Source organism: Ochotona curzoniae, unplaced genomic scaffold (genome assembly GCF_017591425.1).
Source record: "Ochotona curzoniae isolate NIBS_2020 unplaced genomic scaffold, NIBS_Ocur_1.0 scaffold_1852, whole genome shotgun sequence".
NCBI classification, from domain to species: domain Eukaryota; kingdom Metazoa; phylum Chordata; class Mammalia; order Lagomorpha; family Ochotonidae; genus Ochotona; species Ochotona curzoniae.
The window spans coordinates 49,496,500-49,514,550 of record NW_024467087.1 but is presented as its reverse complement, the minus strand read 5'-3'; the positions used below and the strand labels follow the sequence as shown (position 1 = coordinate 49,514,550).

The window sequence follows — 18,051 nt, the reverse complement described above, 5'->3', positions numbered from 1 at the left end:
TTATCTTCCGCATTGATGGCATTAATTTAAATCCCATCAACTATGCAGTAAAGTTTCCCATTTTTATACACAGCAGCATTTGTTACTCTTTGTCATCTGACGGCGGCGGTAATATCCATTTGTGAACTTGATCTGCATTCCCCCAATGACTAATGATATTGAGTACTTTTTCATATATTTTTACCTATTTACAATCATTGATACCTGTCTGTTCAGGTAATTTGTCCATTTATTAACTGGATTGTTTCTTATTTTTTGTTGTTGCTGAGTTTTTCAGTTGATAATATATTTCAAATACTATTCTTTTGTCATATAAGTAGCTGGAAAAGATTGTCTCCAATTCTGTCAGATGTGTCTTCACTCAATTGGTTATTTTTTCTTTGCTGCACAAAAGCCTCTGAGCATGACATAGTCTCACTTTTCTAGTGTTGCTTCTGTTACTAACTTTTGGAGTATTATCCAAGAAGTCATCACCTACACAAATATCTTGAAGTGTTTCCCCTTTGTTTTATTCTAGCACTTTTACAGTTTCAGGTATTTCATTTAAGTCCATTATCCATTTTGTGTTGATTTTGCATATGGTGAGGCTTGAGGTTAGGTTTAGCTAATTTCATTCTACTATGTATAAACATTCATTTATTTAAAAGGCTATGCTTTTACCAGTGTGTGCTCTTGGCACTTTTGTCAAAAAGCAGTTGCCTGTTATACAGATGGATTAATTTCTGGGTTTTCAATTTGCTACCATTTATGATTATAGAAATGAAAGCTCTTAATGAAATTGTACCAACTTTAATTCATGAATATGAATATAAGCAGTAATATATCACGATCAACCAGAATATTGGGTGAATATTAAAAAATCAATGAGAATGGTAACAGCAAGATGGTGAAATAAGAACCTTCAAGGTCTTACTCTGCAACAAACATGCTGATTTACTAATAATATATGAACCTCTATTCAAAAACTGAGAGATTAACTGAGAAATTACATTACCCAGATCAATGTAAAACTGAAAACCAATTCAAGTGAAATGGTAAGAGAAATCACAAAACTTTGAATGTATGTTCATGTTCCTGCCCTATTCAACCTGTTGTGGCAAAACTAAAAGAACACATTTTACTCATGGAATGTTCTCTCAGTTGGAAAAAAAAAATAAACCAAGCATTTAACATTCTTTTTACTCTTGGAGCCTCCCAAGGGATTGGAATTGGTTGTGCCTGACAAGGGCATTGATGTACATTAGCAACTCTTATTTGGAAGCTACATAAGCATCACAAAACCCACAGTACACAGCACATTAAAGTTATAGTTACACAGCAGCAGAAGGAGTGGTGAAAGAGACTCTGGGCTTCTGAGAAAAATCATTAACAAGTTGCTTAGAGACTCTGAGAACACTAACATGTTAGAGCGTATATATATCTCTGCAGGAAACATCAGAGAAGATGTATCTACAGGAAAGGTAGGAGAAGGCCTGGACTCTCTAGTACCCTGTGATGATTACTTCGTTTTTCACATGTCCAAGTGGAAACACATAAATCAATGCATGCAAATAAATAAGGAAACATGGCACAATCAAAGAAAAAAATTAAATACCAGAAATTGACACCACAAAACACATATATATGGTCTGCCTGACAAATAATTTAAAATAATGTTTATAAAGGTGCCTAGTGAGATAACCAATGATGCAAAACTAAATAAAATGAGGAAAATTATGCACTAACAAAATGACTGTGCCAAAAAGAGGTGGAAAGTATGAAAATGGATGAAGCAGAATTTCTGGAATTGAAGCATACAAAAAGTGAACTGAAAAATTCAATACGAAGGTTCAGCAGAAGAGATTCAAGGAAGAAGAAAATATCAGTGAATTTCAAGGTGGATTAGTAGAGAAAATGTCAGAGAAGCAAGTGAAAAAATAATAAAGAAAAGCAAGGAGTCTAAGGAATATCCGAAAACTATCAATCAGAACAATATATTCATCATTGGACCCTTAAAAGGAAACTAGAAAAAGAAGAGGATGAAAGCATATTTGGAAAAGTAACAACTGAAAACATTCCAAATATGAGGGATAGGAAGCAAACAGACATATACAATTCAGAAGTCTTAACAACTACAAGGGAAGAAATAGACATAGAATCAAGAAGTCACAGTAACTACAACAAAGATAAATCAAAAGAGACATTCATGCAGAAATATACTCAAACTGTCAAAGTGTCAGGAGGCAAACCAATGAAAGCAAGAAAGAAATGATTCCTCACTAACAAAAAAGCTTCTATAAATCTGGCAGGGGATTTCTCAGCAGAAATCATGGTGGCCAAAAGGGAGTCGAATGATATTTTTAAAGTGCTGGTAAAGCTTATGAACTAAGAGTACTGTATGTGGCAAGTCTATCCTTCAAAACTGAAGAAGAAACGAATACTTTTCCCAGATAGACAAAAGCTGACAAAGCTTATTACCACAATTAATACTAAAAAGATGTCCTGGGCCCAGTGGCGTGGCCTAGCTGCTGAAGTCCTCGCCTTGAGTGCTCCGGGATCCCATATGGATGCTGATTCTAATCCTGGCAGCTCCACTTACCATCCAGCTCCCTGCTTGTGGCCTGGGAAAGCAGTCCAGGACAGCCCAAAGCCTTGGGATTCTACACCCACATGGGAGACCTGGAAGAAGCTCCTGGCTCCTGGCTCCTGGCTTCGGATTGGCATAGCATCAGCAGTTGCGCTCACTTGGGGAGTGAATCATCAGATGGAAGATCTTTCTCACTGTCTCTCCTCCTCTCTGTATATCTGACTTTCCGATATAAATAAAATCTTTTTAAAAAAATGTCCCTTAAATTGAGAGAACATGACATTGGGCACTTATCATAAGCCCACAAGAAAATGCATAGTTAGGGCCCAGCATGGTAGCGGAGCAGCTGAAGTCCAGTAGCCGAGCAGCTAAAGTCCTCGTTTTGCATGTGCCAGGATTCCATATAGGTGCCAGGTCTAATCCCATCAGCCCTACTTCCCATCCAGCTCTCTGATTGTGGCCTTGGAAAGCAGTGGAGGATGGCCCAAAGCCTTGGGACCCTGCACCCACGTGGGAGACCCGGAAGAGGCTCCAGGCTTCAGGCTTTGAATTGGCACAGCTTCTGCTGTTGCAGCCACTTGGGGAGTGAGTTATCAGAGAGAAGACCTTCCTGTCTCTCCTCTTTGTATAACTGACTTTCCAATAAAAATAAACCTTTAAAAAAATGTGAAGTTAAATAAAGGTAAAGGTAAATACAGGGATAAATAGAACAATCAATATTAACATAATTTGGGAGCAAAGCTCACTTTGTATTCTACAGATTTTAAATGACAAAAATTTTAAAACCATACATTTATGTCAATAAATGTGTAATACATGAAGATGTCATGTATGGCATCCATAACAAAGAGATTAACATGAATCTGTATAGGAAAAGAGCTTTGGTATGTGCTGAAAATTAAGTTGCTATAAATTTAAAATGGAATGTCATACCATTAAGATGTTTTATGCAATTGCAATGATAGCTATGGAGAAAATGTCTACAGAACATTTGCACAATGAAATGAGGAGTAGCAGTCATATCACAACAATAACAACAACAAAACTACAAAACACAAAGGAAGGCAGTAGAAGAAAGGCAGAGAAGAACAGAAGCTACAAGATACAGAAGAAACAATTGAAAAATACCAATACTAAATGTTCCCATAGAAATAACTGCTTTAAATGAAAATGGATTAAAATCAGGTTGGTTGAGTAGATTTTTAAAATCTGAGATAAGTATATTCTGTCGATAATAAGCTTACTATAATTATAAGGATATACACAAGCAGAAACGAAATATGTATCCCATGTAAATGGTAACTAAATAAGAGCAGAGCTAGCCACACGTATGTTGGGCAAGACAGATTTTGGACAAGATACAAAGGACATTATGTAAGGATGAATGGGCCAATTCACAATGATATCTTAAATATAAATGTAGGTGTATCATAGTAATAAATTTAGAAAGGAACAAATATAGACATCTCAACAGATGCAGAAAATATAGCAAAATATTTATGCTAATAACATACTAGGAATTTTAAAAACTTCTCTAATTTGACAAATTGCACCAATAGACAAAATACATTTTACATCACAATGAATTTTGAAATACTGAATTATTTCACCCTAAGGTCAGGAAAGCAGTGGGGGTGTTTATCCTTATCATTTACATTCAGTATTGGACTTAGAGTTTTAGCTTCTGCAATCAGGAAAGAAAAATAAAGTGATACAGATTGGAAAGGAAGAAGTAAAATTTTTCTTCATTTGCAGATGTTATGATTGTCTATTTGGAAACACTGTTAAAAATACACATGAAATTTGCTATAATTATGACCTTGGCTAGATTTAAAATGAGTTTGGCTAGATTTGGAGTCAGTTTGCAATACAGTAAAATATCCTTGAACTCAAGATTCTCTGTAGAAAGAAAAAATTCTGATCTACACTGCCATCTGAGCTAATTTAGCTTAGATCAACGATTGTCAGTGTGGTCCTCAGTATCACCTTGAACTTAATACAAACACAGATTAAGGCGCCTCCATCCTAAATTTAGTTGTATACTCTGGCAGTGGGGATTGAGGTGCAGCAATATGAACTTCAGCAAGCCCTCCAGAAGATGTGATGCAAGCTGAAATTTGAGAAACACTGCTTTAGATATAAATATGTCATTAGACTGATAGTGAATTTTTATGACTTCTTGACAAAAACAGAAGTATTTTTGTTGACTTCTGCCAAGGAGAGACAGACAAATCTGCAGGGGAAACTTAAAAATCAGGTGCTGGGATGTAATTTTTTTCTTAGATACTTACACAGAACACTTCAGCTAGACAGAGTGATAAAATATTAAGAACAGTTGATAGATATTAATCTATTTTATCTCATATTTATAACCTGGATAATATAAGTTATGAATGGTGATTGGTTAGAGTGAACTATGAAGGAGATTAGAGGGAGTCAGGTTGGCATTTGACAGAATTTGCCCTTCTCATTGGAATGAGGCTTTTTGGAAATTGTGTTGCACTAGCCTATCACATTGAAAATATGCTTGTATCATTTTTACTCCTAAAAATCTGACAGCTCATTATCAAAAATGAAAGTGTAATAGTGACCATTCCTGACAAAAATAACATGCCTTTATTACTAAACTGCATGGGAAGCATGACATTGTGTCAGATAAAGTTAAAATGGCTTTGAACTGACATCTAGGCCTTGTCAAATGAAGATTATCAGAATGTATTTGTATAATAATATTTTTTGAGTATTTGTGGTTTAGTATCTTGTATCTTACAATATTTCTGACTTAAATATTAGCTTAGGTGGAAAAATGAGAATCAAAACCCCTTTTATATTTCTATATAAATTATATCACACACCCTTTAATGAATTCATACAGTCATGCAGAAAATATTAGGCACCCAATATGTATTAGGGAGTAAGAGAACAAAAATGATGAAGGCTAATTGCCTCATAAAAGAGCTATCAGACTGGCTAAGAGGATGAAATTTAGATAATAACAATGCAGTATGGTGCATGCAATTATAGAGGCACAGAGAAAATTCTGTAATTTTCAGTCTCCTTGGGGGAACTTACCAGGACAGCCTTGAAACATAGAATTCAACCTGCAGGTGATGGAGAGCTACTGAAAACAAGTATAGGCTGTGACAAGAATTGAGTCATCTGGAGAAATCATTCTACAAGATAACACTGAAAATGGATTTCAAAGTAGCAAGAATGGCAGCACCAACACTCAGTAAAAGCTTATTATTGGCGTCCATTGACAAGAATTTGCATCCTAAAATGATTCTCGTTACAACTGGGGATGACGTGCATATAGATGAAAAAGGCATATTCCCCACCATTTCATCACAGAGGGGATGTGAGGATCATGAGCAACTTGCAGAAGATTAGATCCTATTGGTAGCCTACCCCATCAAGAAAATTCATGTTAATGGTGTCTGATCTTGAAAACTAATTTTCAAATGTCATCCCCTGAGGGAAAACAAGATAATTTGAAAGTTTATCTTAAATTTTTTTGTGGTGTTATGTATGCTTCCTCCATAAAGAGCTGGTCCCGGTATTCCTTTTAAATCTAACAAAAATGTTGTTGTAAATGAAGATTTTTACATTTGATATTCATCAGTCACATGTGCAACTTAATTTGTCCAGAAGCATGCGTGTTCTGTATAGGCACACACACACACCTCATGAGCTTCTTTAAAACCACATAATACAGAAACATGGGAATGTTCCGTACAAAGAGGTAGACATTTTCTCTTACTAGAAGGCCCACAGACAACTAACTGCATTTCCCTAGTTTTAAAGTACTATCAAAAAAAAAAAAAAAAATTGCCACTGGGCCCGGGGGCGTGGCCCAGCAGCTAAAAGTCTTCACCTTGAACGCGCTGGGATCCCTTATGGGCGACGGTTCTAATCCTGGCAGCCCCGCTTCCCATCCAGCTCCCTGCTTGTGGCCTGGGAAAGCAGTCCAGAACGGCCCAAAGCTTTGGGACCCTGCACCCGTGTGGGATACCTGGAAGAAGTTCCTGGATCCCGGTTCAGGCCCGGCATAGCATCAGCAGTTGCGCTCACTTGGGGAGTGAATCATTGGACGGAAGATCTTTCTCACTGCCTCTCCTCCTCTCTGTATATCTGACTTTCCAATAAATAAATAAAATTTTTAAAAAATTGCCTCCATAAGTTAATTGAATAAGAATATTAGATAACTAGTTTTGCAGCAAGAATTTTTCTTTTTTTAAACATGTATTTATTTTTACTGGAAAGGCAGATATACAGAGAGGAGGAGAGACAGAGAGGAAGATCTTCCGTCCGATGATTCACTCCCCAAGTGAGCGCAACAGCCAATACTATGCCAATCCGAAGCCAGGAGCCTCTTCCGGGTCTCCCATGCAGGTGCAGGGTCCCAAAGCTTTGGGCCATCCTTGACTGCTTTCCCAGGCCACAAACAGGGAGCTGGATGGGAAGTGGGGCTGCTGAGATTAGAACTGGTGTTGTTCTGGGATCCTGGTGCGTTCCAGGCGGGGACTCTAGCCGGTAGACTACCGTGCTGGACCTAGCAACAACTTTTTAGAATTGATGAGTATCTGGATCTTATAAACTGAGAATTACCATAAATGATTTAATTTGTTAACAAAATCAAAGAACTCCATTGAGTTGTTGCCTAATTCATGTAAAGGACTGGTACAGCAAGTAGATTGATTTGTTTGACTTTTCCAAGCAAATAAAGACGGTTTAATGGGTATTAGTATCTATTTTGGAATGCTTCAAATTAGAAGACATTCTGTTCTGCAACTACAAGTGTTGTTGAAAGCATTGGTTACAAAAGATTACTTTTATAAAAAACCATAGCTAAAGTGTGTGTGTGTGTACACCACGTGTTATTGGTTTGCTTCTCTTCCTCCTTCCCATTGGTTCTATTATGTCCTGTCAAGTGTTCTTTCTCAATTAAAGCAATTTTATCCTAAACCTAATGTTTTAAGGTTTTTAATCTTTACAGAGAATACTTTTACTGAAACGTTACCAAGGTTAATTCTTAAAGTACTGCGCCGATATTAAGTTTACTAATGATCACCAAAAATGAGGGGAGGGACACAGAAGAGATTCCGGGGGGCGGGCAACTCCATGGGGTAAAATGCTTAGGGGAGGTGACTACGTGAGGGTTAACTACGTGAGGATGACTACGTCATTGACGCGATCTCTGTTCAGGTAACTGCGGGCCAAGATGGTGCCCTCCCCGCGCCAGAGCGCCCTCAGCCCCGCCCCTCGCGCCTGCTCCCCATCCGCGCCGCTCCCCGCGACCCGCCCTCGGGTGATGGTGCGCACGGCTTAGTCAGCGCGGCCTCTGTGACTTCACAGCACATCCCCGCTGGCCCCTGCGCTCACGCTGCCAGAACTGTGAGCGGCCGGGACCAGCTCGCCAGGCCAGGAGCGGAGGCGTCGGGAGGCTGCGGACCCCCCAGCTGTGAATTCCCGGGATAGCCTGGTATCCGGCGACCGACTCTTGGCTTCCGGACAGAGCGGCGGCGGCACTAGCCGCCGCCGCTGCTGCCGCCAGCCACAGTTGTCCCCAAACCCAGCAGGTGCAGTGGAATACCCGATGCCTCCGTCTCTAACCCTTCCCTGGGGCCCTCCCCACCCCCTGTCAACCTCCTTTGACGTCCCCAGGGAACCTTGCTCGGGATCTCAGCCCATACACCTGCCTGCCCCATAGCTCGCGGTCCCTCCCACCCCAGATGCCAGCTTTCTGCCCTTTTTCAGGCCGGGGTCCCGCGCTTAGATGCTGAGGATGGCGCTTAAACGCATCCAGAAGGAGCTGCTTGATTTGACCCGGGACCCTCCGGCTCAGTGCTCGGCGGGCCCGGTGGCTGATGACATCTTCGACTGGCAAGCTACCATCATGGGGCCAGACGACAGCCCCTACCAGGGAGGCGTGTTCTTCCTGACGATCCAGTTTCCTTCGGATTACCCTTTCAAGCCACCTAAGGTGGCATTTACTACTCGAATTTATCACCCAAATATCAACCGGAATGGAACCATTTGTCTGGACATCCTGAGGTCCGAGTGGTCGCCAGCATTGACCATTTCTAAAGTATTACTTTCCATCTGCTCAATGCTGTGCGACCCCAACCCAGACGATCCTCTGGTTCCAGAAATTGCTAAAATCTATCGGAAGGATAGGAGAAAGTATGAGCGAATTGCTCGAGAATGGACACAGAAATACGCCATGTGATTGCAAAATAAACTTCTGTCACCTGATAATAAAAGCAAGTGAAGTGGCCATTCAAACAATTGCTTTTCTGTTCATTATTTTATGCGGCGACGTTTCCCCATCCTTCTAGTCACTTTGTACAAACTTTAGTTGCAGCGTGTGTAGAGGAGGTGGAAGTTGGGGCGGGGGACGGGGAGGGACGGAAGGGATTACAGGTACAATGGAAGTCTAAGGCAAAAACACAAGTTTTAATCTGGCTTTCACTAAAGCATTTCTTTATTGATTGGAGATTGAAAATCAAAGCAAGAAAAATGGGTTGGTGGCTTTACAATGAGGGGAGGAGTTCCACAGAGCATTAGGAAAGATTTTAATGCAGAATCTTGCACATATTGTTGGGGGAGCCTGGGTGCAGATTATAAAGCAAGTTAAGGGTTATTTTATTATACTGAAGAACCTGCATCCTCACTTTGGTTTTTGATCAAAATTTATATTAACCCATACACACTATTTTGAAATCTAGATTTAACTGATCAAAAATGAGATGGGTTAGCGATTGCAACCACATAAAATGCATTTTGTCCTCAGCTTTCAACATTTCCAAACCCTCCAACTCCCACCATTTTGCCCACTCTTGTCTGCCATCATTTAGCTTGGATGTGTCTTCTCAGGACATGTTTACTAATTGAAAGTCTACATGCTTTCCAATATCCAGGGCCCCACAGGCAGCCTAAGATTCAATGTTAACAGTTCCCCTTGCCCCCAAAGTTCCAAGATGAAGATGGCAAGCAGACCAGGTAGGCATCATAGCCACACACTGACTGTTCCATGAGCACACAACCCCAAGCCTAGGAATCCTCCAGTCCTAAAGGAAAATTTCTAGCAAGCCTGCCCAAACTCTAGTTGTTACTCTGGTCAGGAAATACAAAAAATCTACTCTCTGTCCCTGAGGGACTTGTATCTTCCAAGACTGCTTGCTATAGGAACATATCTCAATAAAGCTGTTTTCACAATTAAAAAAGTAGAGACTTATGTTGAAGTACAGGGATCTAAGTCACCACCTGGGAGAGTGACGGATCAGAGCATTGGTTCCAGTCTTAGCTGCTCCACTTCTGATCCAGCTTCCTGCTAATGTGGCTGCAAAAGCAGTGGAGGATGGCCCAAACACTTGGGCTCCTGCCACCCACGTTGGACACCCTGATGGAGTTCAGGCGAGCAAGGCACAGCCTGGGTCATTGTGGTTATTTGAGGAGTGAATTTAAGAGTGATAAACGTTTTTCTCTCTATCTCTCTCCTTCTGCCTCCCTATCATTCTGTGTCTCTGCCTCTATCTTTATCACTCTCTCTCTCCCTCTTTCTCTATCATCGTTTCAAATAAAGTAATAAATACTGGGTCTGGCATGATGGCTCAAATGGCTAATGGGTTCTAATCCTGGCTGCTCCACTTTCCATCCAGCTCCCTGATTATGGCCTGGGAAAGCAGTGGAGGATGGCCCAATGCCTTGGAACCCCGGACCTGCATGGGAGACCCAGAAGAATCTTCTGGCTCCTGGCTTCTGGTCAGCTAAGCTTCAGCTGCTGTGGCCATTTTGGGAGTGAACCAGTGGATGGAAGATCATTCTCTCTCTTTCTTTCTCTCTGTTAATCTGACTTTCCAATAAAAATGAATAAATCTTTTTAAAAGAAAGAAAAATAGACAAAGAAAATGAAAAAGAAATACTTTAAAATATTTTCAGTATGAAACAGAATTTTAATAGTACCGTTTTAAACAATTAAGCATAATGTTTTTAGCTTTTGTGCTTACAATATTAGAAAGTTCATTATTAAGTAAGGCTCAGTAAATACAATCTATTAAAAAAAACACACCTTAAATTATTTTAAATCTTGAAAATCCTGGAAATAATAATCCAAGATAAATGCTGTCACGAGATGTACAGAATGATGGGGAAAGAAATCCCAACAGTTTTAATTGCGTGTCTCTATTTGGTCATGAAGGTAAAAATTATTTTAATGAAAATACTTGTGTGTATAAAGAAGTATATCTCTTCCATTAAAACTTATACATTAGGGGCTGGCATGATAGCTCAACTGGTTCACCCTCTGCCTGCAAGTTCCTGCATCTCATATGGGCACCAGTTCATGTCCCAGCTGCTCCACTTGCTCCTTGATTATGATCCAGCTCCTTGTTTCTGGCCTGGGAAAGCAGTGGAAGACAGCCCAATGCCTTGGGACCCTGCACCCATGTGGGTGTCCCGGAAGAAGCTCCTGGCTTCAAATCAGCTTAGCTGCAGCTTTTGCAGCCATTTAGGGAGTGAATCAGCAGATGGAAGATCTCTCCCTCTGTCTCTCCTTCTCTGCCTTTCCAATAAAAATAAATAAATGTTTTTATAAAGAATTTATACATTCAGGAGTGATTAATCTGTGTAATGAACAGATTATTGCCATCTTTACATTTTAAATATTTTATACTTTTTTAACCTTGGTAGTTTAATGATAATAATTTTAAAGGTTTAATTTTCAAAAAGTTAAACTCATTTTTAAACATTTTTTAATTAAAATGATCAAAATCATTAATTTTCTGGGAAATACAAACCAAAACCACCATGGGTACCATTTTAAGAAAAATAAAATGCCAGTATGTGCAGCAGGGAAACAAATGCTTGATTTCTGCTTGTTTTCTCACAGATTTAAAAACTATTTCAATGCTGACAATGCTATTGACATTACATTTTCGATAAAGTTGAGATATTCTTCACATAATGCACAACAGGAAAAAATTTTTAATTTCTATGAATGCACTAACTTGTAACATGCGTTAATTTCTCACTTAAATTTTAAAAATCTAGTTTCCAAAGTTTTTTCTTTAACTTATTCTTGAAAATACAGAAGTTAATTTCAGTATCTAATCTGTAATTTACTCTTTCAAGGAGAGGTTAAAGGACTATAATTTTGTAAAGATTAAAAATATTAATTTCTTGACATTTAAAAAAATTATGCATTAAAATTGCAAATATACAAAAAGTTTTAGCACTTTTGTCAAAGTTACTAGACCCTAAACATCCTTAATTACCCTATATTAGGACAAGACTGTCTAGTATAATGTTTTGTAAAGAGGCAAGTATTTTCCTACAAAATCCAATACTTAAAGCAGCACAGAGAACACTTGAACTTGAAAGAGGGAGAGAGAATTCTGTTTTTATGTACATTTTAATGAAAGCTTTTAATAGAACAATTTATCTTCAAATATTTTAAAAAACATTTTTTAGTTTTGAAGCTATCAAGAGATTTTATGAAATATTTACATCATGATGTAACCATAAATATGGATAAATTTTTTATTCATTGCACTAAAGAATTATTGATTTAACAGAGAGCTATGTTAAGTATATGCTTAATATTTATAGAAGGTTGAAACATTACAACATAAGGACTTCTCTTTTTAAAGTCTTATTATGTCTTTTTAAAAATTAATGAAAAGATGAGAGGGAAGAAGAAGAACTGGGGGCGAGGGAGGAAACAGAGGTTAGTATGGTTACCTTTAGGAATGTACAGTTCAACTGTACCTATAAAATACATGGAATCTGTTCTCTTTGTATCACTAATTTTCTTTAAAAAATAAATACTTATTTACCCAAAAAATTAGAGTTACAGCAAGAGGGAGAAACAGAGAGAGACAAAGAGAATCTTCCATCCAAAGACCACAGATTCTAAATGAAATTTAAGCCCACAAAATAAGAAAGATTTGGAGGTTAGACAATAAAATCTCAGCAGGATATTTTGTGATAATGAAAGATGTTTATAACAGGATGGTGATAGCATTTCCAGTTAGAGCATTTAATGATTTTTTTTGTCTTCAAACTTGTCACTTCCATCTTGCTAAATATCAGCAACATCAATTGTGAAATGTTAAAATTTGTATTTGAATTGGGAAGGAGAGATGGTCTTGTTTTGTTTTCAGCATTTTTAAGAAGCAGAATAAAGTGGCTGATTTGAGGGAAAAAATTCTAGCCCAGGCATCTAAAGGTTTCACCTGGCCAAAAAAAAAAAAAAGTGAATGAACACATCCAGTATAAAATTGCATACATCAATTGTACAGTTAGCATACTTTCTAACACTACAATCTATGCCTAATACAACTAAATCTTGACCGAATTTTGCCTTGCTAGATGCTTTCAGGGCAGCCCTCATTCATCTTGAAAGTATAAACAAGGAAGACTGACAAATATTACTACTGAGTTTTCTAATGTTGGTGATGTGGAAAGCATCAGGGATGCCTGACCATCATGATATAGTCTTATTTGATCTCATAATTAATGACATTTCATGTATAATTTGTGGCAGCTTCAAATGCAGTTTTCATTTGCTTTAATTCTGGTGTACACTATAACTGCATCAGTAATTATAAACTTATCTCTAAAGAAAATCATTGCTTTTGGAACTTGTTGGCACCTGCTGTCTAGCTTTTATTCTTTTGTAATTTAAGATATCTTAAACAATAAGTTATGTTGTTGGATAAGGTTATCTGGAATGATGATCTTGTGCTGTAGTGGGTAAAGATTATGGGCTCTGGGGTTAGGCTGCCCAGATTAACAACAAAATCACCTGCTAAATGTGTGAACTTGGGCATATTATTTAATTTTCCTGAACCTCTGTTTTAACAGGTGATGTTAAAAGGGAGGAATAATAACATGACACCTGCTACCTCTTATGCTTGATTTATTAAATGAGAAAGTGCCTTGTAGATCACTCAGTAACTATTGTCTGATACTAATGGTTACTCTTTCTCTGTGATTTTTTTTCAGTTGGGTTGGACAAATGTTACAGTTAGCCTATGGTTCCTCCTTTGGAGACTCAGCAAATAATGCAGGTAAAGACCTGAACGTCCCAAACACCTGTGCAATTTTTTTTTTAAAAAATGACCATTATAAATAACATTATGAACAAATCTTTCCACAAATGACAGATTCTGTTGTCTGATGATTTACTATAATGCAGTTAGTTAATGCAAGATAGTAATTTGTTCAGATATATCTTCAATTTTACTTAATTGCATTGAAATAGTTCTAAAATTGAGTTCAAACAGATATCAAAATGCACAATGTCTTTTTTTCAGTTCTTACACTTTTTAATTGTATTTTTGATGATATTTACATAGTTGTAAAGGATGCAGGCCCATGTGGACCACTGATTAGGGTAACAAGGGTTGAGACTAGGGGAAAGTGGCTGAGACCATTATTTCCAAGTTACTTTTTCTTCTTCCTGTATCTGGGGGAAGAGGGAAAAGAAGGGGAGAAGCCACATCCAGTATACTATCCACATCAGTACTTGGGAATGGGAGCGGCCACTGGATGTCATCTCATCTCAGGGTCCCCGATGTGGAGCATGCTCTAAGGGTACTACTCAAGTTGTTTCAATATTTCTGAAATGCTGTTGATTTCATTGTTCCAAGGATGAGGAAATGTTTCCAAGATCCACTGGCTTTCATAGTCCACCTTAGAGTCTCCATTTGCTCAGATACTTGCTGTGGGCACTTGGCAGGAGAGTTGTCCCAATCTGTTCTGCCCTCCATCCTCTGCTATGGTACAGGATGTCCTCTGTAGGTCCCGATGAACTACCATATCCCCGATGTTCATCTGGGCACACCAGCAACTGCACTGTTATCAGCAACTGATGAGGCTCAGTACCGACATGCACTCCAGGGTCAGACCACAGACCCTGTGCTTTCTTTGTGGTTGGAGTTCTGAGTCCAGTGGTTCAATTGGGTGGGGAGGAGGGTGTTCCCAAAGAAAATATGAATGAGGTGACCCCAGACATGACTCCTGTGTATGCTAGCCAGTATGGGCTTAATCTGTCACCTACATCAACCTACACACACATTAGTGGCTGCAGTTACTGGGTGAGTTCTCTCTCCAACCCCGTCTGTTATGCAAACCAATGGATACTACAGCCCAGCTGAAACCTACCCACCATGCACTTGCCCCTCATGCACAGCAGCAGGACCTGCGGCTTTGTTAGAGAAACCCCCAATAACTCCCACCAGGCCTACTTCCAGCCCTGGTTCCTGCACATGCCAGTATGTGCAACAGACTAGTCTGGTCTGCCCCGCATCCCATTCAGTTTTTGCACACACCCATGGGGTGCTTCAGCCTAGCTCAGTCCAATGGACCTCACTATCCAACTCTCACTTCTGCTAGCAGATATTACTTCCTGCCCAGCCAGGCCTGTCCCCAGGTCTGGTTCCCATGCTCACAGGTGGGAGCTGAAGCCCCTCAGATGGATGCCCACAGTTTCCCTACTAGGCCCACTCCCAGCCCTGGATCTTGCACATTTCTAGGTGGTTCTGCAGTCTACTTGACAGGACTTGCCCTATTCCCAGCACTTGCCAGCTGATGCTGTGGCAAAGCCCAACCAGCCTGCACTTACTCTGGCTCATGCATGCACCAGTGGATATGGTCACTTATCCCAGCCTGGCTCTGCCCTTCGCCCAGTTCACTTGCAGGCCAACAGGTACTGCAGCCCTGCCCAGCCTGGCCTGTCCCTAGTCACAGGTCTCATGCTCATCAGCGGGAGCAGTAGTCCAGCAGTGCAGTCCTCACCGCCCTTCCATCATGCTCATCCCCTGCCTCTTGGGTCTTACAAGTGCTGATGGGTGCTGCGACCCAGTCTGGCATGGCCCACCTCACCTTGGCATTTGCTGGCAGGTGCTGTAGCTTGGCCTGGCTCATGTTGGTGAGTGCTACAGCCTAGCCCCAGTCTGAGCTGCCCTCAGTCCCGGCCCTAATGTGAACCAGCTGGTGTTGCAGCACAACCTAGCCTCTCCTATACCGCATTTTGCTCTTCATATCTGCCAGTGGGTGTCATAAACTGTCCTAGCCTGGACTGCCTCCACACCAGACACACAAGATTGCTGGCAAGTATTGTATCCTGGCCTTGTCTAGGCTGCTCCTTGCCTTGGTTCTTGTGCTCACATGCAGAGACTGCATCCTGACAGAGGAGTTCCCCAAGCTCCTCTATCAGGTCTCCTCCCAGTGGCAGATCTCATCACACCAATGTGTTTTTAGTCCAGCCTGACATGGCCCACCTCCTGTCCTGGAAGGTACAGTGGCCTTGCCCAATTGGCCCACAACCATTCCAGTTCTTACAGTTGGGTGCAATAGCCCAGCCATTCCTGACCCACCACTTGACCCAACTCTCATGTGGTTTAGCAGGTGCCAAGATCTACCCAGCCCATCCTATACCCACCCTGGTTTCTGATATAACCAGTGGGTGTTGGAGCCTAACCCAGTCTGGCACATCCCACACCCAGTTCACATTCTTTCCAAGGTTACTGCAGGCATACCCAGCCCATTTTGATACCCCCCATTTCCAGTTTTCATGCTCACCAGTGAGAACCATAATCCATCTGGGGTGTCCCCTTAGCTCCCTGACCAGGCCTGCTCCAAGCCACAGATTTCAATGTGTTGGTGGTACTCTGACCTAGTCTGGCAACAGCTCAACTCCCATCTTGTCCTTAGCCATCACATGCTGCAGCCTGGCCCAGTCCAATCTGCCCCCATCGCTGACTTTTATGCAAACGGGTAGGTGTAATAGCCTAACCCAGCATTGCCCACATCCCATCCTGACTCCTGTACATGCCAGTGTGCTGTGTTTTGGTTGGGCCTTGCCCAGTCCGCCCCACCAAACCCTCAAACCAGCCCACACACTTGCCAACAAGTGGAGCAGCTTTGCCCAGCCCAACTAACAACCGGCCCTGAATCATGTACTCACTAGGGGCAGCTATGACCCAACAGGGGAGTTTCCCAAGTTCCTCTACCAGCCCCACTTGCAAACCCAAGTCCCACCCGTGCCAGTTGTTGCTAGGTCTTTATCGGCCTTTGTGTGAGCTTGTAGATGTTGCGGCCCAGCCTGGACCACCTCACACTCAATTCCTGATGTGCCTACAGTTACCACAGTCTGGACCAGTCTGGCCTATTCCTAACCCCAGTATGCATGAGTGTCTTGGGGTTCTATGGTCATGCCTAGCTCAACCCATTATTACCACCAGCTCTTGAGCAAACCAGAGAATTTTGAAGTTCTACAGGGTTGATCCTACATATCCCCCACCGAATATGCTCCCAGGCCTGGTTCTCTCATGTGCTGGTTACCGTCATGGCCCTAATGTTTCCTATTTCCTGTTCTGACACTCATTGGTGGTTACTGTGATCTAGCCCTGCTAGGTAGGTCCTCAGTCCTTAGCTTTAGTGTGCAATGGTGGGTGGTGGTCTGTGGTGGTCAATTCTAACTAGTCCAGCTCAGGTCTTCCACATGGGCAAATGCATTGGTCTGACCCACAAAGGTCTTCTAGCTTCGCTCCTCCAAACTGCTTGGCCTCAACTGCCTTGCTTACTTGCAAGTACAATGGCCTTGTCATCAGAATTCATTCCTCATCTGTAACATACTTCCTCAGTGGCCCCCTCCCATACATCCTATACCCCCTTCCCTGATCAATCCACAGCCTCTGCACCATAAGCATATGGGTTGCCATAGCCTGGTGTTCTGGTGGGGTGGCATGCTGGTCTGGAGCTCTGCCCACCCACCCAGGACTTCATTTATAGTCCTTTGGCACATGTGCCAACCAGGTACCCCAACTTTCTGCCCAGCTGGGACTGAAGCATGTTAATGAGCTCCCAAGCCCAGCCCATTAGCATACCACAGCTTCGGACCCTAACCAGCCCCCGACCCAGCCATCTGCTTGGGACCCAAATACACAAGGGAGTTTCTAGGCTCTGCTCCATTGGCCCCCCAGCCCAAGTCTCCATGCCCCTCGAGGACAGCTACACACTTGGCAGGTGGAAGGAAGGCTCCTGGGTTCCCAGATGTTATATAATCTGTTGGGGGAGACAGTTGATCTATTAAAATAGGAAACATTTTAAATATGCTATACCTAGTGTTTCCTGACTGCCTCTTGGGATAAGTCAAAGCACAAATTTCTTACCTATTCTCTATTCTCCAAACACTGCAAATCCTATAAATAATACATATATATATGTGTGTGTGTGTGTGTATATATACATATATATATAATTCTGTCTACATGATAAATTAGATTTGGAATAATTTAATTTATATAGTCCCTAGAATTCTTCAGTTCCCTTAATGAATTCATAAGTATAATTTAATCACTTTCACTGATAGAAGGGTCATTTATAAAGTGATTTTGATTTTGAGACCAAGGAAACAAAAGTTCTTATTGTAGAAAACATTCTCATGCATTCATTACTGCTGGCAATATGTTTTTTAA

General features: G+C 40.9%; 1 protein-coding gene across 1 annotated transcript; it reads left to right on the top strand.

The window, feature by feature from the left end:
• The first annotated feature begins 8,351 nt into the window (after positions 1 to 8,351).
• Positions 8,352 to 8,795, top strand: LOC121169279 (ubiquitin-conjugating enzyme E2 D2-like). Its single transcript, XM_040999820.1, has one exon. It carries the CDS (start codon positions 8,352 to 8,354, stop codon positions 8,793 to 8,795), a length of 444 nt encoding a protein of 147 aa, XP_040855754.1.
• The last annotated feature ends 9,256 nt before the right edge of the window (positions 8,796 to 18,051 follow it).

Coding starts and splice junctions, on each gene's coding strand:
- LOC121169279 (XM_040999820.1), top strand. CDS start 8,352: ATGGCGCTTAAACGCATCCAGAAGGAGCTGCTTGATTTGACCCGGGAC.